The sequence below is a fragment of the Sorex araneus genome, chromosome 6, assembly GCF_027595985.1.
Source record: "Sorex araneus isolate mSorAra2 chromosome 6, mSorAra2.pri, whole genome shotgun sequence".
Classification (NCBI taxonomy): domain Eukaryota; kingdom Metazoa; phylum Chordata; class Mammalia; order Eulipotyphla; family Soricidae; genus Sorex; species Sorex araneus.
The window spans coordinates 15,533,444-15,551,530 of record NC_073307.1 but is presented as its reverse complement, the minus strand read 5'-3'; the positions used below and the strand labels follow the sequence as shown (position 1 = coordinate 15,551,530).

Below are 18,087 nucleotides of genomic sequence, written 5' to 3'. Positions count from 1 at the left end.
GCAGAGAGCTGGGACACGGCTGCGAGAAGGGGGTAGGGAGAGTGCTCCACTCACAAAATCGTGTTTTGCACCTGTCTAGCTCATAAAAATTGGGAGGATTTATTGATATAGCTAACCAGGATCTATTGATAAAAAAAAAAAACCAGCTACTAGCCAAGGAAATGGCTGAGATGGAGGCATCTAGAAGGGCGAAATCTCACAGCTGACATTAGAACAAGATGATTAACTTCTCTTGCAACCTTTTTCATTTTTAATTGATTTTTATTAAAACACCATTATTTACAAAGTTCGGCAGAGCCTGGCAAGCTACCTGTGCGTATTGGATATGCCAAAAACGGTAACAATAAGTCTCTCAATGAGAGACGTTACTGATGCCCACTCGAACAAATTGATGAGCAACGGGATGACAGTGACAGTGACAGTGATCTATTTACAAAGTTGTTCATTAAACAGTTGTTTCAAGCATTTAGTGTTCCAAAACCACTGTGTGACCTTCCTCCCAACAGTGTCCCCAGTTTCCCTCCCAATCCCAACCTGTCCCCTTTTGGTACATGACAAATTTACTTTAATATTGCTCATTCCAACATAACTTTAAGAACTGACAAACAGAACAATCAGAAATAAATCAGTAAGGGTCAATTAGTGGTTACAATATGACTTTGACCTATGTAGAAAGAAAATTAAAACCATCTAATAAGATATTTTTAAACGTTGATTCTCATTTAAAAATATGTGTTTTCAACTCTGGAATCTAAAATATATTGCATTCCATTTTATTTTATGTAAAATTTAATTTTATCCTGTTATGGTAATCATCATGTCTCATCTGTTAATAATACTTTTAAGGCAATTTTGTGTTAATATATTTTGGAGTTTATCTGGAATAGGTAAGGCCTACCTCTGTAAAATTTCCCCTTATACTTTATATGAACACTATAGTTTACTCCAATTAAGAACAGCTTTTTAATGGTCTATCTCACGAATATCCAATTAAAAATATTTTTTTTAAAAAGTAATGTGCAGTTCCTGCCCAGCTCAGTCAGCTTAATCAATGGCTGAATAAATAGCAGTACTCCTTCATTTAAAAAAAAATTAAAATAATAATAATAAACACCACAGTTTACAAAGTTGTTCATGATGTTTTGTTACAGCACCCATTATATATTATATAACATATATAATATATAATTATATCCCAACACCAATCCCACCACCATTACACCTTCGCTCCACCGTTGTCTCCAATTTTCCCATCCGCCTTTTGTCTCTGCAGCCAAACCTCACGGCCAGACACCTCCTAGAAAAGAACAAAGGCCGCCAGTCCTTCAGCACAAAGAGCCTGTCCCTGATGTCCCCTTCCTCCAGAGGCAAAGAGACCAGCATGGCCACCCTCCGAAGGGGCCCTGGGTCCAGGAGGAAGGGGCCTGGGCAGTTTTCCATCACGACGGCCCTGAACACACTCAACAGGATGGTCCACTCTCCTTCCGGGCGCCACATGGTGGAGATCAGCACCCCCGTGCTCATCAGCTCCAGCAACCCGTCCGTCATCACCCAGCACGCGGAGAAGGAACTGCCTCCGAGCAGTCTGGGCCAGGTAAGGCACAGACACCTGGCAGAAGGACACCTCGGTCTTGGGCCTGCTAAACACCTGCAATGCCTCCGTGACAATGTCAAATATTTCCTGTTGCACTGTGGGTAGTGACCTCCTTTCCTCCTGAGAGCAGGCTGCAAGCTGGGTGTTATTCCTCTCTTGACTTTACAGACGAGGAGACTGAAGCTCTGAGAGGTTAAGCAACTGGCCAGATTCTCTCTTTGCCTTGCTTTCCCAGACTTAGAGCTGGCACGTGGTCTCTGCCCTCAGCCAATGAGGTAATGGTACCCATTTTTCAGAGGGGGCTTTGGCATCACCAGTTGAGGTTCTCTGCCCATTCTCTGGTGTGGTGTTAGGCATCTTCTAGAAAGGGAGAAAAAGACAGAAGGGAAGAAAGAAAGAAAGAAAGAAAGAAAGAAAGAAAGAAAGAAAGAAAGAAAGAAAGAAAGAAAGAAAGAAAGAAAGAAAGAAAGAAAGAAAGAAAGAAAGAAAGAAAGAGAGAGAGAGAGAGAGAGAGGGAGGGAGGGAGGGAGGGAGGGAGGGAGGGAGGGAGGGAGGGAGAGAGGGAGGGAGGGAGGAAGGAAGAAGAAAGGGAGGAAGGAAGGAAGGAAGGAAGGAAGGAAGGAAGGAAGGAAGGAAGGAAGGAAGGAAGGAAGGAAGGAAGGAAGGAAGGAAGGAAGGAAGGAAAAGGAAGGAAGGAAAGAAGGTTTACTGAGGTGTTTTCAAGACTAGCTCCATAAATGGAAAGAACCAGTAAAAAGGAAAATTCTTAAGGATGGTTAAGACTTTCAAGATGGGGCATCAGAGTGATAACATGCACATAGGGCCTTTGCCTGGCACATAGCTGACCTGGATTCGATTCCCTGCATCCCATATGGTTTCCTGAGCACCGCCAGGAGTAATTTCTGAGTGCAGATCTAGGAGTAGCCCCTGGGCATCGTTGGGTGAGCCCTCTCTCAAAAAAACAAAAAAAAGACTTTCAAGATGACCATAGCAGAGCATGTAAGCAAGTATGTTTTCTCTCTAAACATGGAGCCCTATCAGGGATGTGCGACTTTACATGTCACACATTCCTGAAGCCACTCTTTCCGGTCTCATAAGGAACAGCTACTAAGACACAGCCCGAAGTGCTCAGCACCGTGGGTGGCACAGGCTCAGCTCAAAGACGGGAGAGCCAGGTCACTGAGTCCCCAGCTAGGGGATCAGCTGAGGGGCAGCCATGACGGTCAGAAGCCAACTACTCCTAAGAGCACGGGGCTATTTGGGCAGAAGGGCACTTTAAGAGATGAAGGGCGGGAGGCGGGAAGCAGAGCTAGGAAGAAGCTCTGGGCATTGGATGAGCTGCTGAAAACACTCCTTAGAACCAGGCAGGTGGCAACTTGAAAGCACAAAACTCAACGTGCACTGCTATCTTCTTCTTTTTTTTTTTTTAAGCTGTAAATCTTGTTTTTAAACATGAATCTCTGCCTTGGGATTAATGGCTTAATTGGGCTCTAATCCCTTTATAACGAGACAAGGAGGAGGAGAGAGTCAAGGGTTGCTGAGAGCCACGTGTGCTGGTCTGAGAAGCTCGCGCGCGAGCACGCACACACACACACACACACACACACACACACACATCATGTTTCCTTCCATACAACATGATCTTTACATGAAAAACCTTCAAACTCCCTTCCTATACTCACATTCCAAACTTTTTTTTTTTTGCTTTTTGGGTCACACCCTGCGATGCTCAGGGGTTACTCCTGGCTCATGCACTCGGGAATTACTCCTGGTGGTGACCGGGGAACCATATGGGATGCTGGAAATCGAACCCGGGTCAGCCGCATGCAAGGCAAATGCCCTACCCGCTGTGCTATCACTCCAGCACCCATTCCAAACATTTTTTTTTACAAATCCATACACACTCTGTGCTCTAGATTGTCCCTCAAACACATGACACACCACACATACACACACATACACACTCCAAAATGAGGGCTGAGTAATGAGCAGACCAAAGATTAAGAGTTTTTCTGAAGCCGATCTTGAGATACGGGTGGACATGGCTCCAGGAAGCTCTCACTCCTTTGGGTGCTGGCCTCCCAGACGGTTTAGCCTTCACTTCCTGTGTGCCCTCTCAAGTCTTCCTCCTCGCACTTCATCTACAGGGAGGCTGACCTAGAGAGAACAATCCTAGTGGAATTCAGAACAAGGAGCATCTTGGGGCTGGAGCAATAGCACAGTGGGTACAGTATTTGCCTTGCAAGCAGTCAACCCGGGTTTGAGTCCTGGCACCCCTTATAGTCCTTATGGTCCCTGAGTGCCGCCACAATTGACCCCTGAGCACAGAGCCAGAAAGAGAGCACCTGGGAACAAGGACCTCGCTTGGCAGGGACCCCCGTAAAGGACACGTGCGTCTCTTGAGGCCGTCGAGATTCAGCAGCGTGGACAGGAGCCTTGAGTCCAACCTCAGGCCATGCTCCTCTCACCACCCCTGCAGGGAGACGGGGTGAATCAGTAACAACTCTGGGCTTGTCTCCATAAAAACAGGACTAACCTCCACCTCATAAAGTTTCGAGGAAAATCAAAAGAGGTCAAGCGCTTGACTACCATTATCATTGGTGTGGTTATTAAAACTTTTTAGTGGGGATCAGAGTGATAGTACAACAGGAAGGGTGTTTGCCTTGCAGGTGGCCAACCCAGGTGCCAGTCCCTGGCCTTCCAACATGCCCTGTGAGCACCGCCAGGAATAATTTCTGAGTGCAGAGCCAGGAGTAACCCCTGAGCATCTCTGAGTGTGACCCAAAAAGAAAAACAAACTAACTGAATCAAATTTCTTGGCAGTCCGTTGCTATATTTCCTTTTTATTCACAATCCTATCCACTTTGAGGATTTTTTTAAAAAGAAATTTTCAACCATATAAACTAGCGCATGTATTGAAGTTGAAAGAGGAATCTAGTAAGGAGTAAGGGGCCAGAGCAATAGTACAGCAGGTAGGGCATTTGTCTGGCATGTAGCTGATTCAGGTTTGATCCCCAGTATCCCATCTGGTCCCCAGAGCCTCAAAAGAGAGAGTCCTGAGCTCAGAACCAGGAGTAAGTCCAGAACACAGCCAGGTGTGGCCCAAAAACAAACAAGAGAATAGTGAGCCCTGAAGTACACATCAACCAGTCTCAACAATCACCCTGAGTGCCAGTCTCATGGCAGACATATCCTCACCGTGCACCTTATTCCCAAGTCATGTCCAGAGAGCCTTTCCTCTCATCCATACCCACTGAGCTATGTAGCCCTTAAAATGTTCCCCCAAAAAAGACCCAGAGCGATAAGACAGAGGGCTGGCATCTGCATTGCATGGAGCCAATCCCCAGCACCCCAGGTGGTCTCCCAGCATCGCCAGCAGTGACCCCTGAGCACAGAGCCAGAGACAGTCCTCAGCTCTGTCAGGTGAGGCTCCCAAAAGCTGAACAAACAAACAAGCAAACGAGCAGCCCTTTCTGGAAGGAGGCCCTGCAGATGTGGCTCAGGGGTGAGCGTCAGCGGTGCCTGCAGGAGGCTGCGAGTTTGGTCCCTGGCACAGCCCTATGTCACCAGCTGTCTCGCCATAGTGCTGCTGTGATCCCTGTGGTCACAAATGTGTCACTGCAGCAATAGGCAAATAATCGATTCTTTTTAATGATGGCAAAAATGTCCGTTTCAGTGTTGCATTTCTAAGACATTGATTCCGTTACCATGTGTTTAAATGCACAGCAGGTGCTGGGTATGTGGCGACAGTTGTTCCATTCCCAGCATCACAGTGTCTCTTCACCCTCACCCCAGCACCGCTAAACAAACAAGCAAACAAACAACCCTTTCTGGAAGTGTGTGACTCCTATTTTAGAGATTCTTTTCTTTAAAGCAGCAAATATTCTATTTGTTTCCTATATATTCTTAGGGAGTTGATTTGTTCAAACAGCACTGAAATGAAAAAAAATCCTATTATGTGGGGGCTGGAGTGATAGCATAGCGGGTAGGGCATTTGCCTTGCATGCAGCCGACCCGGGTTCGATTCCCAGCATCCCATATGGTCCTCTGAGCATGGCCAGGAGTAATTCCTGAGTGCAGAGCCAGGAGTAACCCTTGTGCATTGCCAGGTGTGACCCAAAAAGCAAAAGCAAAATAAAAATCCTATTTTGTGTTGATCTCTTTTGCATTTCTCTTATTCCAGAGATCCTTTCTCTCTTGTCCTTTCTTATGTACATCTTTTTTAAAAAGCCAAATCATTCCAGGTGCCTGTTGCATCTTTGCAGTGTAGCTCACGGGACCCTCCCTCTCCTGAGTTTTCTTAAATTAGGAGTTAGACCCAAAAGTTTAATCAATCAAAAATATTCCATTTTCTGTGGAATATGGAAAAATATTCCATAGGTAGAGCTAAGTGCTTCTTTTCGGTTGGGTTGAGTTGGCTTAACAGTTTAGTTCAACGGTTTTTAGTATATTCAGAGACCAGTCCATTCATCTTCACAACTAGTTTGAACACTTTGATTATTCTAGCAAGAAACCCTGAGCTCTTAATCAACAGCAAAGTCCCCTTCAGCCCCAGCCAACACTACTGTACTTTCTGTCTCTATAGATTTACATCTCTCTGTGCTATTTCTAGACGTGGCATTATTTGGTTCTCTGTGGTTCATATTAAAGCCCACACCACACTACCCCTTTTTATGTTGGGTGTTTTGTTTTGTTTTGCTTTGTGTTTGCCCAGACTCAACTGTGTTCAGGAATTACTCCTGGCTCTGGGCTCAGGGATCACTCCTAGCAAGCTCAGGGGATAATATGGGATGCTGGGGATTGAACACGGGTAGACCCCATGCAAGGCAAGCCCCCTACCCTCTGGAGTATCACTCCAGCCCCTATCCCTTTTACTGGTTCAATATTGTTCCATTGCATGGGTAGAGAATTATGTGTGGCTTAACATTTTTAGCATCAGGCAGTCACATGGAATGTTCCATGTGTCCTTGTTGTATTATGGTCTGTGCCACCAATGTTTGTATAATCACCCTCTGACATTCCCTCCAACAAAATGGTTTAATGACTGACACATTTCTCAGAGGGGTCCCCACTGTTAAGCAATGTGTGATTTCATTTTTAATCCATTCATCAATAGACTTAGCTCTTCACTTTTAGCCTCTTATAAAAAATGCAGCTCTGAATATTTGTATATGAGTCTTTTGTGTGGACGTGTGTTTTAGATGAGTTTAGAGACCTAGAAGTGGAGTTATAAGATGATATAGTAACTCTCTTCCTGAGTGACTCAACCGTGCTACATTTCTGCCAGCCATGTATAAAGGTCCTAGTTTCTCCATCTCTTCACCAACGAGTTTTGTTACCTGTTGTTTTTATTCTGGCCATCCTAGTGGGGATGTAGTAGTACCTACTGTGGGATTTGGGGAGGGCAAGTTTGTTTGGATTGGGGTTTGGGGGCCATGCCCAGCTATGCTCAGGCACCACTTCTGGAAGTGCTAGAAACTATCTATGGTGCCAGGGATCAAACAAGGATTCATCCCAGGCCAGGCAAGCACCTTACCCCGGCAGTCTCTCACCATTATGGTTTTGATTTGCACTTTCTTCGTAGCTAGTAATGTTTCTATGTTCTGAGGATATGTTCTTTGGAAAACTGTCTGTTCATAACCTTGACCCCTCTCATTTGTTTTGGTTTGGTTTGGTTCTGCTCGGAGGCCACACTGGGTGGTGCTCAGGGCTTACTTCTTGGCTCTGCATTTAGGGATCACTCTTGGCAGGGCTCCGGGGGACAAATGTGATATTGGGGCTTAAACCTGGGTTAACCACATTCAAGTCAGGTTCCCTACCCTCTGTACTATCTCTCCAGCCCCATCTTTTGCCCCTTTTTAACTGGGTCCCTTTTTTATCACTGTTCCACCCATACTCTATATGCAAGATATGAGTCTTGCAAGATCTTTCTTTTATTCTATTTACCCCCACTTTTGACATGCTTTTAGGGTCAGTTTTTTAAAAATCATCACCTTATCAAAATTCACCAGGAATCACCCCCCCCACACACACACATGAATAGTTTTGTAGCTTTGGCGCTTCAATGTAGGCGCACAATCCACTCGGAGTTCATTTTTCAATGTGCTGTAAAGTAGGCTCCAACTTCACACTCCTACAGGTAAAGAGCCTTTCATCGTGCACGACTGATTCTGATTCAGAGGTGGTGCGTCTTCTTCTTCCATCAGCCTTTCATCGAGGGGCTTGAAGTGCCATTTGTGAACATGGCTTCATTCAGGGCTGCAGAATGAATGTGTTTTAAGCTGCAGTTCCCCTTAAACCTCCTTCTGCTTTCTGAGAGCCAAGTATGTTTCGAGATACTCTAAGTGAGTTTGACCTAAATGTATTCCCGAGATCTCAGGTTGGCTATAGAGGATCCCAGATCCATTGAGGAGGGGCCAAGCCCTGTCCATTCTCTGCCACCCCCCCTCTCTCCCTCTGCCTTCTCTCCTGTCCCTTCTTCCCTCCTTCCTGCCCATGTTTGTTCTGGGCGTTTCCCTAACTCCAAGACGGGACTCATTCCTCACCAGCTTCTTGCCTGGCATGTTTGCCATCGCTGAGCTGCTACCCCTTTTTCCACAAGCCGCTGCCAACTGGGCACCCTTCCTCTGCCTGTCTGCACCAGTCTCCTTGTTTACAGCCTTATCGCTGCCCTGGGGCCACCTCCCTGTGCTGGTACCTCGGGCCCTGTATACACCCCTCCCGTCTCGGCCGAATCCCACAAATGCCTGAGTCTAGGCGAGGAAGGCCTTTGGGGTTGACATGGAGCTGGATGACTGTGTTTTTCCAAACTTGGATAAACACTCTGACATCGTGTTCCTGTGTCCAAAAGAGGCAAGGATCATAAATCAGAACATGAAGAATTTCGTGAAGTACAGGGAGAAATCTGGCCCGTCACGTAGATTTTTTTTTAGAAACTCAGCACTTAAAAAAATGCTAAAGGAGCCCACGGCAACAGTTGGGGGATTTCAGGGCTTGGTTTTTATTTTTCCCTGTAGCAACAAAGGCAGCTTAGTCTAAACATAAAGGCTTTGTGCTAGGTCAAGCATGGTCAGTACAACTAAGTACCAATGGTCATAATAACTGAGTACCAAGTACCCCTTTGATCTTCAATGTCCTCATCTAAGAATAGGGGAGAGGGGAGTGTCCGCCCATGTAAATTCTCTGCAAGGACCTAAGACACAGTGACCATAGCTGTGGTCATTCCACCTTCCCCTCTCCCCCCTCCCCCATCTGTGACTGAATCCCCAATTTAAGCAGGAATGAGCTGACATCTCACAGCACCTAGAGGACTCTTCCCGGCTGAATTCCCTAAGGGCTATTTCTCACTACTTCTGACAAATGGGGGTTGTGGAGGGTGGAGAGCCACGCCTCATTCTCTCTGCAGCAAAGCCAGCTGGGAAAGGGGATTTCCATAACAGACTCAAAGTCTTCCCCCCAAATTAAGTCATCAAATGCTTTGTAATTGAAGACTCAACTAAACAGAACCCTGCAATAAGTCTTTCCTGCAGCCAGGTCGCCCCAAGCTGTGGCAGGCCCCAAGAACACAGACAGGTCAGCGGGATCCTCACCCCACAGTTAGGCTCAGAGGATTCGCCCAAGTGTTCCTGTCCGGAACTGCATTGGCCCTGAGTGCGTGTTTCTCCTCTCCAGCCTCCGCTGAGGGGCAGAGTGCTCTTTGGCTCGGTCAGTGACCAGCGCAGTCTGCAGACAGATCTCGGGAAGAGCTGGGCCTCCTCAGGTAACCACCGTCAGTGAGATTCCTCCTGTTTTCTGCTCAGCCATTTACCCAAGGGGCCCGTTTTGCTTCTAGCGACTGCAGATCCTCCTCAGCCCCAGGGCAAGCGTCAGGTCGAGTGCTATTTGGAACTGCAAAGAGCTTCTCCAGCTTAGCCAGAAAGTGAGAGAGAGAGAGAAGGCCGGTGAGGGCCCTGAGCCCTGTCAGCTCTGAGAGGTACTGCATCCTGCCTTTGACTGAGCAGGAAAGCGTTGGGTGACTTCCTCTCTCTGGGCCTGCTGTTCCATCTGTAAAATGGAACTGGCACGGTGCAAAGTGGACAATAACCTCAGAGGAGTGTTGGGAGGATAAACTGAGGCAGCACCGACACAAGAAACCAGTGCTGGGGCCTGCCGAGGTTCTGCAGAGATGTTCGCTGTCCTCTCAGTGCGGGCTCCAGGGAGGAAGCAGTAACCCTCCACATCCCACCGCCCGAGCCCGGCCTGTGCAGACAGGCCTCGCCCGGCGTTGCCGCTCACCAGTCGCTCTCCAGCCGGGTAGCCTGTTGCGGCCTGCTCCAGAGCGAGGGCAGAGGCTTCCAGAGTCTTTGCCTTCCAGCTCACAGGGACAGTTGTGCAAGTAGCAAAGGGCTGTGTGGGGCCGGAGCGGAGTGTTTGCCTTGCACACGGCCAGCCTGGGCTCAATTCCTGGCATCCCCTAGGATCCCCCAAGCACCACCAGGAGTAATTCCTGAACATCGCCAAGTGTGACCCCACCCCCCCACCCCGCAAATCTGTCACTGTCACTGTCATCCCATTGCTCATCGATTTGTTTGAGCGGGCACCAGTAACGTCTCTCATTGTGAGACTTATTGTTACTGTTATTGGCATATCCAATACGCCATGAGTAGCTTGCCAGGCTCTGCCGTGCGGGCGCGATACTCTCGGTAGCTTGCCGGGCTCTCCGAGAGGGGTGGAGGAATCGAACACGGGTCGGCCGCATGAAAGGCAAACGCCCAACCGCTGTGCTATCGCTCCAGCCCCCCACCCCCGCAATTAAAGACAGAAAATAAAAAGAAAGGAATTAAAGGGAGGTCCTGGGGCAAGTGAACTGGCTCAGTTCAGACCCGTGGGAGGTGCCAAGACAGAAGCCAACCTAAGGCCCAGGAAGATCTCTGGATGAGGACCCGGGCAGAGGCAGAGGCTGCATCACCCGTCGCATCATCTGCAAGCACCTTCCGGCTTTTTCACAAGCCCTGGTACAGAGCAGCCCAGCAAGCCAAGCCCCTCGCTGCCCGCCAGCAAAACAGCACAGAGCGCCAAGCCCAGGTGGCTGAGATAAGATCCACATGCTCCCTGTCCTCATGAGACATTCAGGTGCTCAGAGAAGACAAACGCCAAATGTAATACTCATTCGCAAGGTTACCGGTGTGTGTAGTGTGGTGAACCGGAAGGATAGAGTAAGCAGGGGCCGGTGATGGAGGCCCAGCACATCTAGGAGGTCAATCAAGGAGGCTGCATGGAGGAAGTGGTCTTCTGGTGGAGACTCCAGAAAAGTCGGGTGAAATGTAAGATGAGAGGGGCCCTGCATGCAGATCTCCTTCACCGGGGCAGCTCTCTCCCTTTTCAGCGAAGTCACTGAAAGCATCTGTGTTTCTGCCACCAAACAAGGCCCTCACAGCACCGTCTTCCCCAGCCCTGCCCCTTCTCCTGAACCACTCTGGAAATCCCCTTCTGGTTCCTGGTGACCCAGACAGGTTCCGTGACTAACCCTGCTGCCCGGCTTTCTTCCTTGATTCAGCACTTCTGCAGTGAAAGGTTAGACCTGACGCCATCACTTGCCCAATTAATCCCGTTAAATGAGCCGAGGAGGAGATTCAGCCCTGCCCCATGGACCAGGGCGCAGCCGGGCCCGCACACAGACCCAGGGCCCGTAGCTGGGACAGCTCCTCTCCATGGCTACTGTCTGTCCAGTACTGTCCAGCCCACACTGCAGATTCAGCAAGAAAAGAAACCAAACAGGACGAGGGTTAGAGAGAAGAGGTGTTCGGGGGGCAGTGGGGGTCAGCAGGAGACAGTCTGAGGGCAAAGGCCTTCCTGGAACCTCTCAGGGAACCTTGCATAGGCTCTTGCCCTAACTGAGCTTTTGCCTTTCGCTCTGGCACAGGGTTCGACCTCACGAGGTCTCAGTTGCTTCGCCTCCATGGAAAAGCAAATAGCCTCGTTCCCGTCAATGGTGAGAGAGTCCCATGAGACAGCCTCTGACCACGGGGCTCCACAACCCGGGCCCTTTGGGCACGTCAGGGCAGCTAGTTCTTTGCTGTGGGGCCATGCCATGCATCAGAGGATTCTTAGCAGCCTCCCTGGCCTCAGCCCAATGGATGCCCTAGCACCTACCACTGAATCACGACGCCAAAGGTCTTCAGACATCGCCAAATGCCCTGAGGTTCACACATGGCCCAGCAGAACACCGGGGAGGGGCAGGACACAACACCAGGCCTGCTTTGAGGGTTCATGCACCATAAAAGGAAGACCACCCAAGGCCTGGACAAGGCAAGCGCCTTGTCTAATCACTGCAGTGGGTCCCTGTTCCCAAGCATATGCGCAGAGTACAAGGGCTTTGGAGGAACTTTCCACAGCGGAGCCATTGGGATTAGTCGGTGCCAAGGCTGGAAACGGGCAAACAGGACAAATGTGCCCGGCTGGGGAAGCTGACAGGATCTGTGCATTGAAGGAGTTGCTGGAGAAGGTCCAGCTTCCAGCCGGTCAGTTTGAAGGGGGAGATGCTCATGGTAAGGGGAGGGCAGCTGGCAGACATCAGGCCCCTGAGAGTCTTGTGAATCGCTGTGACTTCCATTCTAGACGGAGAAACAGAAACTCAGGGAGGTTCAGTCGTTGTGAGTTACTCAGCAAGCACCTTGCAGGCTTGGGTCCCTCTGAAGTCTCTCTTCTAACTTCATGCTCTTTCCCCACACAAGCTTATTGGATTGCCCACGTGAGAGTTTAGGTGCGATAACCGGGCAATGGGATTGATTGGTAATGTCTGTCCTGCACCCAGGACGAGGAAATCCGTGTCATCCACAGACCTGCGCATCATCCAAGATAAAGTGATTCTCTCTCAACCTAGCCAGTACCAACTGGGTGCTGTGCTGGGTCAGTGGAGTTTATTAAAGAAATAAGCTACTGTTTATGCTAGCTTTCTCTGAGCATGGGCACAAAATGAGTTCTTCTCCAAAAGAGGGTTTTACTGAGGGCACAAAATGGGCTTGTTCTTAACAAAATGTTCTCTTAGAAAAGTGAGTTATGGGCACTTCTGATAACCCTTTATTTGTGCTTCAGGAATTTTATTTTTGGGTAGTGGCACTGTTCTTACAAAGGAAAATAGAAGCTTCCCAGAAAATGGATCATTTTCTTTCCCAGAGGGAAAAAAAAAACATGTTTATTTTATTTCAAAGGACAAGTTCTGAGAGATACAAATCTGTTCTTCTTCTTCTTTTTCCTACTCCAAAATAACCAAGCCCTGGTGGAAAATTGCACAACTAGATGCATGGTAAAATATGCTTGTATGTGCAGAAAATATTGCGCACACCAGGTTGTCAGTTTCTAGACACGTTGCTTTGTACTTTCCCACAGCTCTGGCACCGCTGAGAACAAAAAGGGCAGAAGCGACAAGGGAACAAATCAAACCCACTCTGGGCTCAGCACAACTTAACCTAGCTGAACTCTTGCCCTATGTTTTGGGCATTGATTAAAGGAGACGGACTTCCTGCATGTTCCTTCTTCCAGACACGGAGTGTCCAACACATGCCCATCTTTTCACCCAGGAAAGACTCACAGGGTCCTGCTAAGTGCCCCATCCTGTGTTTGGGGTCCCAGTCCTGTGTTTGAGCTGGCATAATACACAGAGAGCTCATTATTTTATTATTTTACTCATTTCTCTGCCTCCATTTCTGATGGGCTGGACATTAATAAAGACTGTTCAACCTTTATTTTCTTTTTTTTTCTTTTTTTGGGCCACACCCAGCGACGCTCAGGGGTTACTCCTGGCTCTGCACTCAGGAATTACTCCTGGCGGTGTTTGGGGGACCACATGGGATGCCGGGGATCGAACCTAGATCAGCCATGTGCAAGGCAAACACCCTACCCACTGTACTATTGTTCCAGCCCCTCATCCTTTATTTCCAAAGTCTATTACCTGTATCCAAGATCAAGAATTTGCTGGGCCCCACTTCTCTGCATGGGTCTAGACAGCAGTCACCAGAGAAGTCCAAAATGTTGGCCCCTGTAAATTACCTATTGTCCAGTCACTTCTTTGAGCTACAATGTGATGGGTAAACTACAGCCCACCAGACACTTGGCCCTTTGACTGGTTCGAGTGGTCTGCAAGTTAATGCTGATTTCAAGTTAAAATGATTGGGAGAGAAGGATCAAAAGAATAATCATTCATGGCTCAAGTTATGTGAAATTTTACTCCCAATGTTCTAGACAAAGGTTTACGCTTCGGCCATGCTCTTTCTCTAGCTACTGTCTAGACAACGTGCAGACATCCCACAGCCACGGAGACACATGGCCCACCGAGCCTGAAGTATTTTCTCTCTGACCTTTCACGGGAAACGTTTGTTGACCTCGGGCCAAAAACATTACCCTCTCTGTTTTTCTTTAAAGTGAGAAAATCGACTGGTCTAGCTGCTTCAGAAGTCTCAAAGGCTTTTGAGAAAGGCCTTTTGTCCAGTAGGCCAGAAAGGACACTGGATGCCTCAGAGGGCATCCTCTGAACCCCACACGAGTGACCTGTGCCCCCAGGAACACACAGAATTCCCCCAGTGCTGCTCTGCTTACTCCTAACTTAAGACAGAGTAACTCAGCCCTCCCTCGTGAAGTCTACTGAACCTGGCACAGAACTGCTTAGATTTCAGTTGAATGTGTGTGTGAAAATGCATGTAAATCCCAGTGGATCTATCTAAGCACAAGGAACCAATGCACCGATGTATGTCAGTGGCACACATACAAAGTATCTGCATCGATGCAGAAATTAGTAAAAATTAGTATATAATTAGGGGGTCTAGAGGCTTGGTTGGAGACCAGGAATGAGAGAGTCCCCTTTAGAACAGGGACTTGGGTACATTGTACGGGATCTATGGAGTGGGGAGATGAGCCCGTGTTGCAAGCTCTATAGAATCCAACAAATGACATAAAGGGGATCAAAGGTGTCACCGCAAGCTCTGCTGATCTCGTTGTTTTGCCTTGGTTGCCGACACCCTGCCAGCCGTGGGAATTGTGAGCACAAATGACACCCTTCTAAGCCGAGGGTGTGCCCATACTCTAATGGGTTAGTGTCTGCGACTGCTAACCCAGGGACAGAGCTGCTGCACCCTGGGCGTGGGGCCAGAGAGCTGGGCTTCTCCAAGGTTGGGCTCCAGCCCGTGGGAAATCAGACCTTCAGTCCATGCTCTCAGGCCCGTGGCCCGCCCCCCACGTGCTACAGAACAGGTCCCAAGAGCACACTTCCGGGTGCAAGGAACGGCAATGTGGGGGTTCGGAAGAAGTTCGTGGCTGAGATTATCCTACTGTGCAAGTAGGATCCAAAATGCTCTATCCAAAGCGGGTCCCTAGTTATTCCAAACCCAATTCCCTGACTGCCCGGGAGTTTTGTGTCCTTGTTTTTCCTCTGGGCGGGTAATATTTGCCTGCTCCTTCTCTAGAGTATAAGCTTCGTGAAGGCAAAACCAGGCACGTGGAAATCGCAATAACTTATTGTTGGAAGTGAGTGAAACATAGTCCAGAAGACAAGCCAAGTAAACCACCCACTTGAACCAGAATGACCTCCACCCTCCCCGAGCCTGCCCACCCCTGCCAGACAGACCAGGTGAACCCCAACACTGCTGGGCCTGAGCACCAATTGGGCCAAGTATTGATTGATGGAAGTAGCTTCCCAGCCCTTGAACAACCCCCTGAAATAAAAAAGTAAAAGGAATAAAATAAAAAGTAACTCCCCCCGCTGCGGAAAATATATATATATATATATATATATATATATATATACATATATATATGTATGTATGTATCTCAATGGCTGCTCCTCCCAGACAGTAGTATAAAATGAGGCCCCCATAGCCATGCCACTAGACTCTGCGCCAGGCTGTTTTCACTCGGAGTGCCCCAGAGGGGGCGGGTGAGAACCCTCCCTAGCCCAAGGGACCAGACCCGGCAGCCAACCTCCACTATCCAACCGCCGACACGCTCCAGGCCACTTTCCGGACCGTGCGGCCACAACATTATAAAACACTTTCTACCCATTTTCCATAATTACCACACCTTATTCGATGGAGTTCAGACAGTAGGCAACAAATCATAGAGAGTAATATATATATATATATATTACTTGGAGAGCCCGGCAAGCTACTGAGACTATCCCACCCATGCGAACAGAGCCTTGCAAGCTACCCGTGGTGTATTTGATATGCCAAAAACAATAGCAATATGTCTCATTCCCCTGGCCCTGAAAGAGCTTCTAATCATTGGGAAATATGAATAAGGAGAGGCTGATAAAATCTCAGGGTTGGGAGGAATAGACATAACTGGTGCCCGCTTGACTAAATCAATGAAAAACAGGATGACAGTGATATATAAATATATATATATATATATATATATATATATATATATATGTCTTGATAGGTTGCTGATAACAGAATCTGGACACCTACAGAAGTCCGTTTGTCTCAGGTGGTTTAGCCTCTGACTTTCATGGAAGCATCTCAGCAATTTGGGGTGCTGAGGCTTGGGTCCAAAGGCTGGGCATGCAGATATACAAACAATATCTTTACAATTGTTCTAAGGACAAGCCAACCTTAGGAATCCCCTCCTGAACTGCAAACCCACGCTTTCATTCCTTCTTAGCCCAAGAGAGGAAAATGCCAGGACCCCAGGGAAGCAGCACTGGCCAGGAAGGTTCTGCTCGAGGCAAGCAGCATCCCCGGGAAAACACCTAGCCCCAGAGCCGCTGTGGCTCACTCGGGGAAAGGGAAAAACACGGGAGATTTGATGTAACTTGCTGACATCGCAGCAGCTCCACAGGTGCCCCAAGCTGACCCTCTGGGCAAGAGTGGTGGCCAGCCCTGGCTGCCAATCAAACCATCAACCCTGCTCTGTCTGCCATAAAATGTCACTCTCTAAAGACGTAAGGTCGTACTGTCTCTGATGGAGGCAGGCAGAGCGTGGGAATTTCTAACTGTTCAGAGATGGCTCATTTGTGGGGATGCTTCTACCTGCAAAGCAGGTAGGTGGTAGGTGGTTTCTGACACCAGCTGCGCCGGCTGTACAGTGGCCTTTGTCACAGCCCCAATCTAGAAGCAGGAGGGCACAGGTTTCTCTCGGTCTCTGCAGCCCAGACAGGGGCTTTTGGCACTGCCTAGGGGACTGTCACATGACCTTGATGCTCGTGGTACATCCCTGAGCCCAACTCTAGGGAGGACGCCAGATCTTGGGGGATCTGATTTCCACCCAAGTCATCTGTCGGAAGGAAAAATAGTTATGGGTTGTTGCACGTACCCCCGTCAGTTATCAGCTTCCGGGTCAGGGGGCTGGCCCAATGTTTCTGATCATCACTGTCAGAGAGGAGGCACACTTGCCAACAGGAAGGGGCTGGGCGGTGTTTGGGGGGTGCCAGGAGAGCAACTGCTCAATAGTTTCTGAGATTGTAAATCGTTCGTTTATTGAGGGGACTTGGCTACTCACGGAGAGGACAGATGCTGCTTTGATAATGCTGGGTGGTATGAGATTATTTTATTTCTCTTCGCAAAACCCTTCTTGAGGGTTGCTGAGATGTCCTAGGGGCCGTGACAATGATTTTTCTGAAACTGCCAAGTGAACCCAATATTGTCAGATGACTTCTGGCCTCACACAATTTTTTAGAAGGATTTTATTTTTCATTTGTGGCACAGTGGTTGGGCGTTCGCCTTTCACGCGGCCAACCCGTGTTTGATTCCTCCGCCCCCCTCAGAGAGCCCGGCAAGTTACTGAGAGTATTGAGCCTGCGCAGCAGAGCCTGGCAAGCTACCCATGCATATTGGATATGCCAAAAACAGTAACAATAAGTCTCTCAATGAGAGACGTTACTGGTGCCCGCTCGAACAAATTGATGAGCAACGGGATGACAGTGACAGTGACAAAAAAAAAGAATTTTGTTTTGTTTGGGGGGCTTGGGGGCCACATCTAGCGATGCTCAGGGATTACTTCTAGCTTTGCACTCAGGTATTACTCCTGGTGGTGCTCAGGGACCATAAGGGATGCCAGGGATCAAACCCGGGTCGGCCACATGCAAGGCAATTGCCCTATGCACTGTACATCACTCTGGCCCTCATTTGCTTTTCTTCATCATATTTCTACTTGCTTCGGCGGCAATTCCCCCTTCCTAGCCTTCACCTCAGGAGACAGACTATAAATGATCGGCAAGTCCCTAGAGAAAAGGGAGGTACTTAAGGGCCAGGTCTGTTCAGTAACTTGCCTGCCATTACACCAACAGTAGCAAAGCAGGGACCCACACCTAGAGGATTGTGGATGGAGAAGCCAAGTGCAAAAAGTGGATGCTGAGGTTGAGTACAGCGGGGCTCTTGCCAGGCAAGCAACCCACCTGGGTTCAATCCCTGGCGCCACAGTTGGCTGGGCTGGAGCGATAGCGCAGCAGTTGGGCATTCACCTTTCATGCGACCGCCCCTCTCGGAGAGCCCAGCAAGCTACCAAGAGTATCGCACCCACAA

At 48.6% G+C, this 18,087-nt stretch overlaps 1 protein-coding gene across 2 annotated transcripts in view; it reads left to right on the top strand.

Annotated features, from left to right (window-relative positions):
- The window catches only part of SH3RF2 (SH3 domain containing ring finger 2), a 136,060-nt gene that overhangs the window by 69,464 nt on the left and 48,509 nt on the right, over nucleotides 1-18,087 (top strand). For both annotated transcript variants that reach the window (XM_055142995.1, XM_055142994.1), the window contains exon 5: nucleotides 1,274-1,594. In XM_055142995.1, coding sequence (XP_054998970.1) covers nucleotides 1,274-1,594 — 321 coding nt within the window. The remainder of the gene's footprint in view (nucleotides 1-1,273; nucleotides 1,595-18,087) is intronic.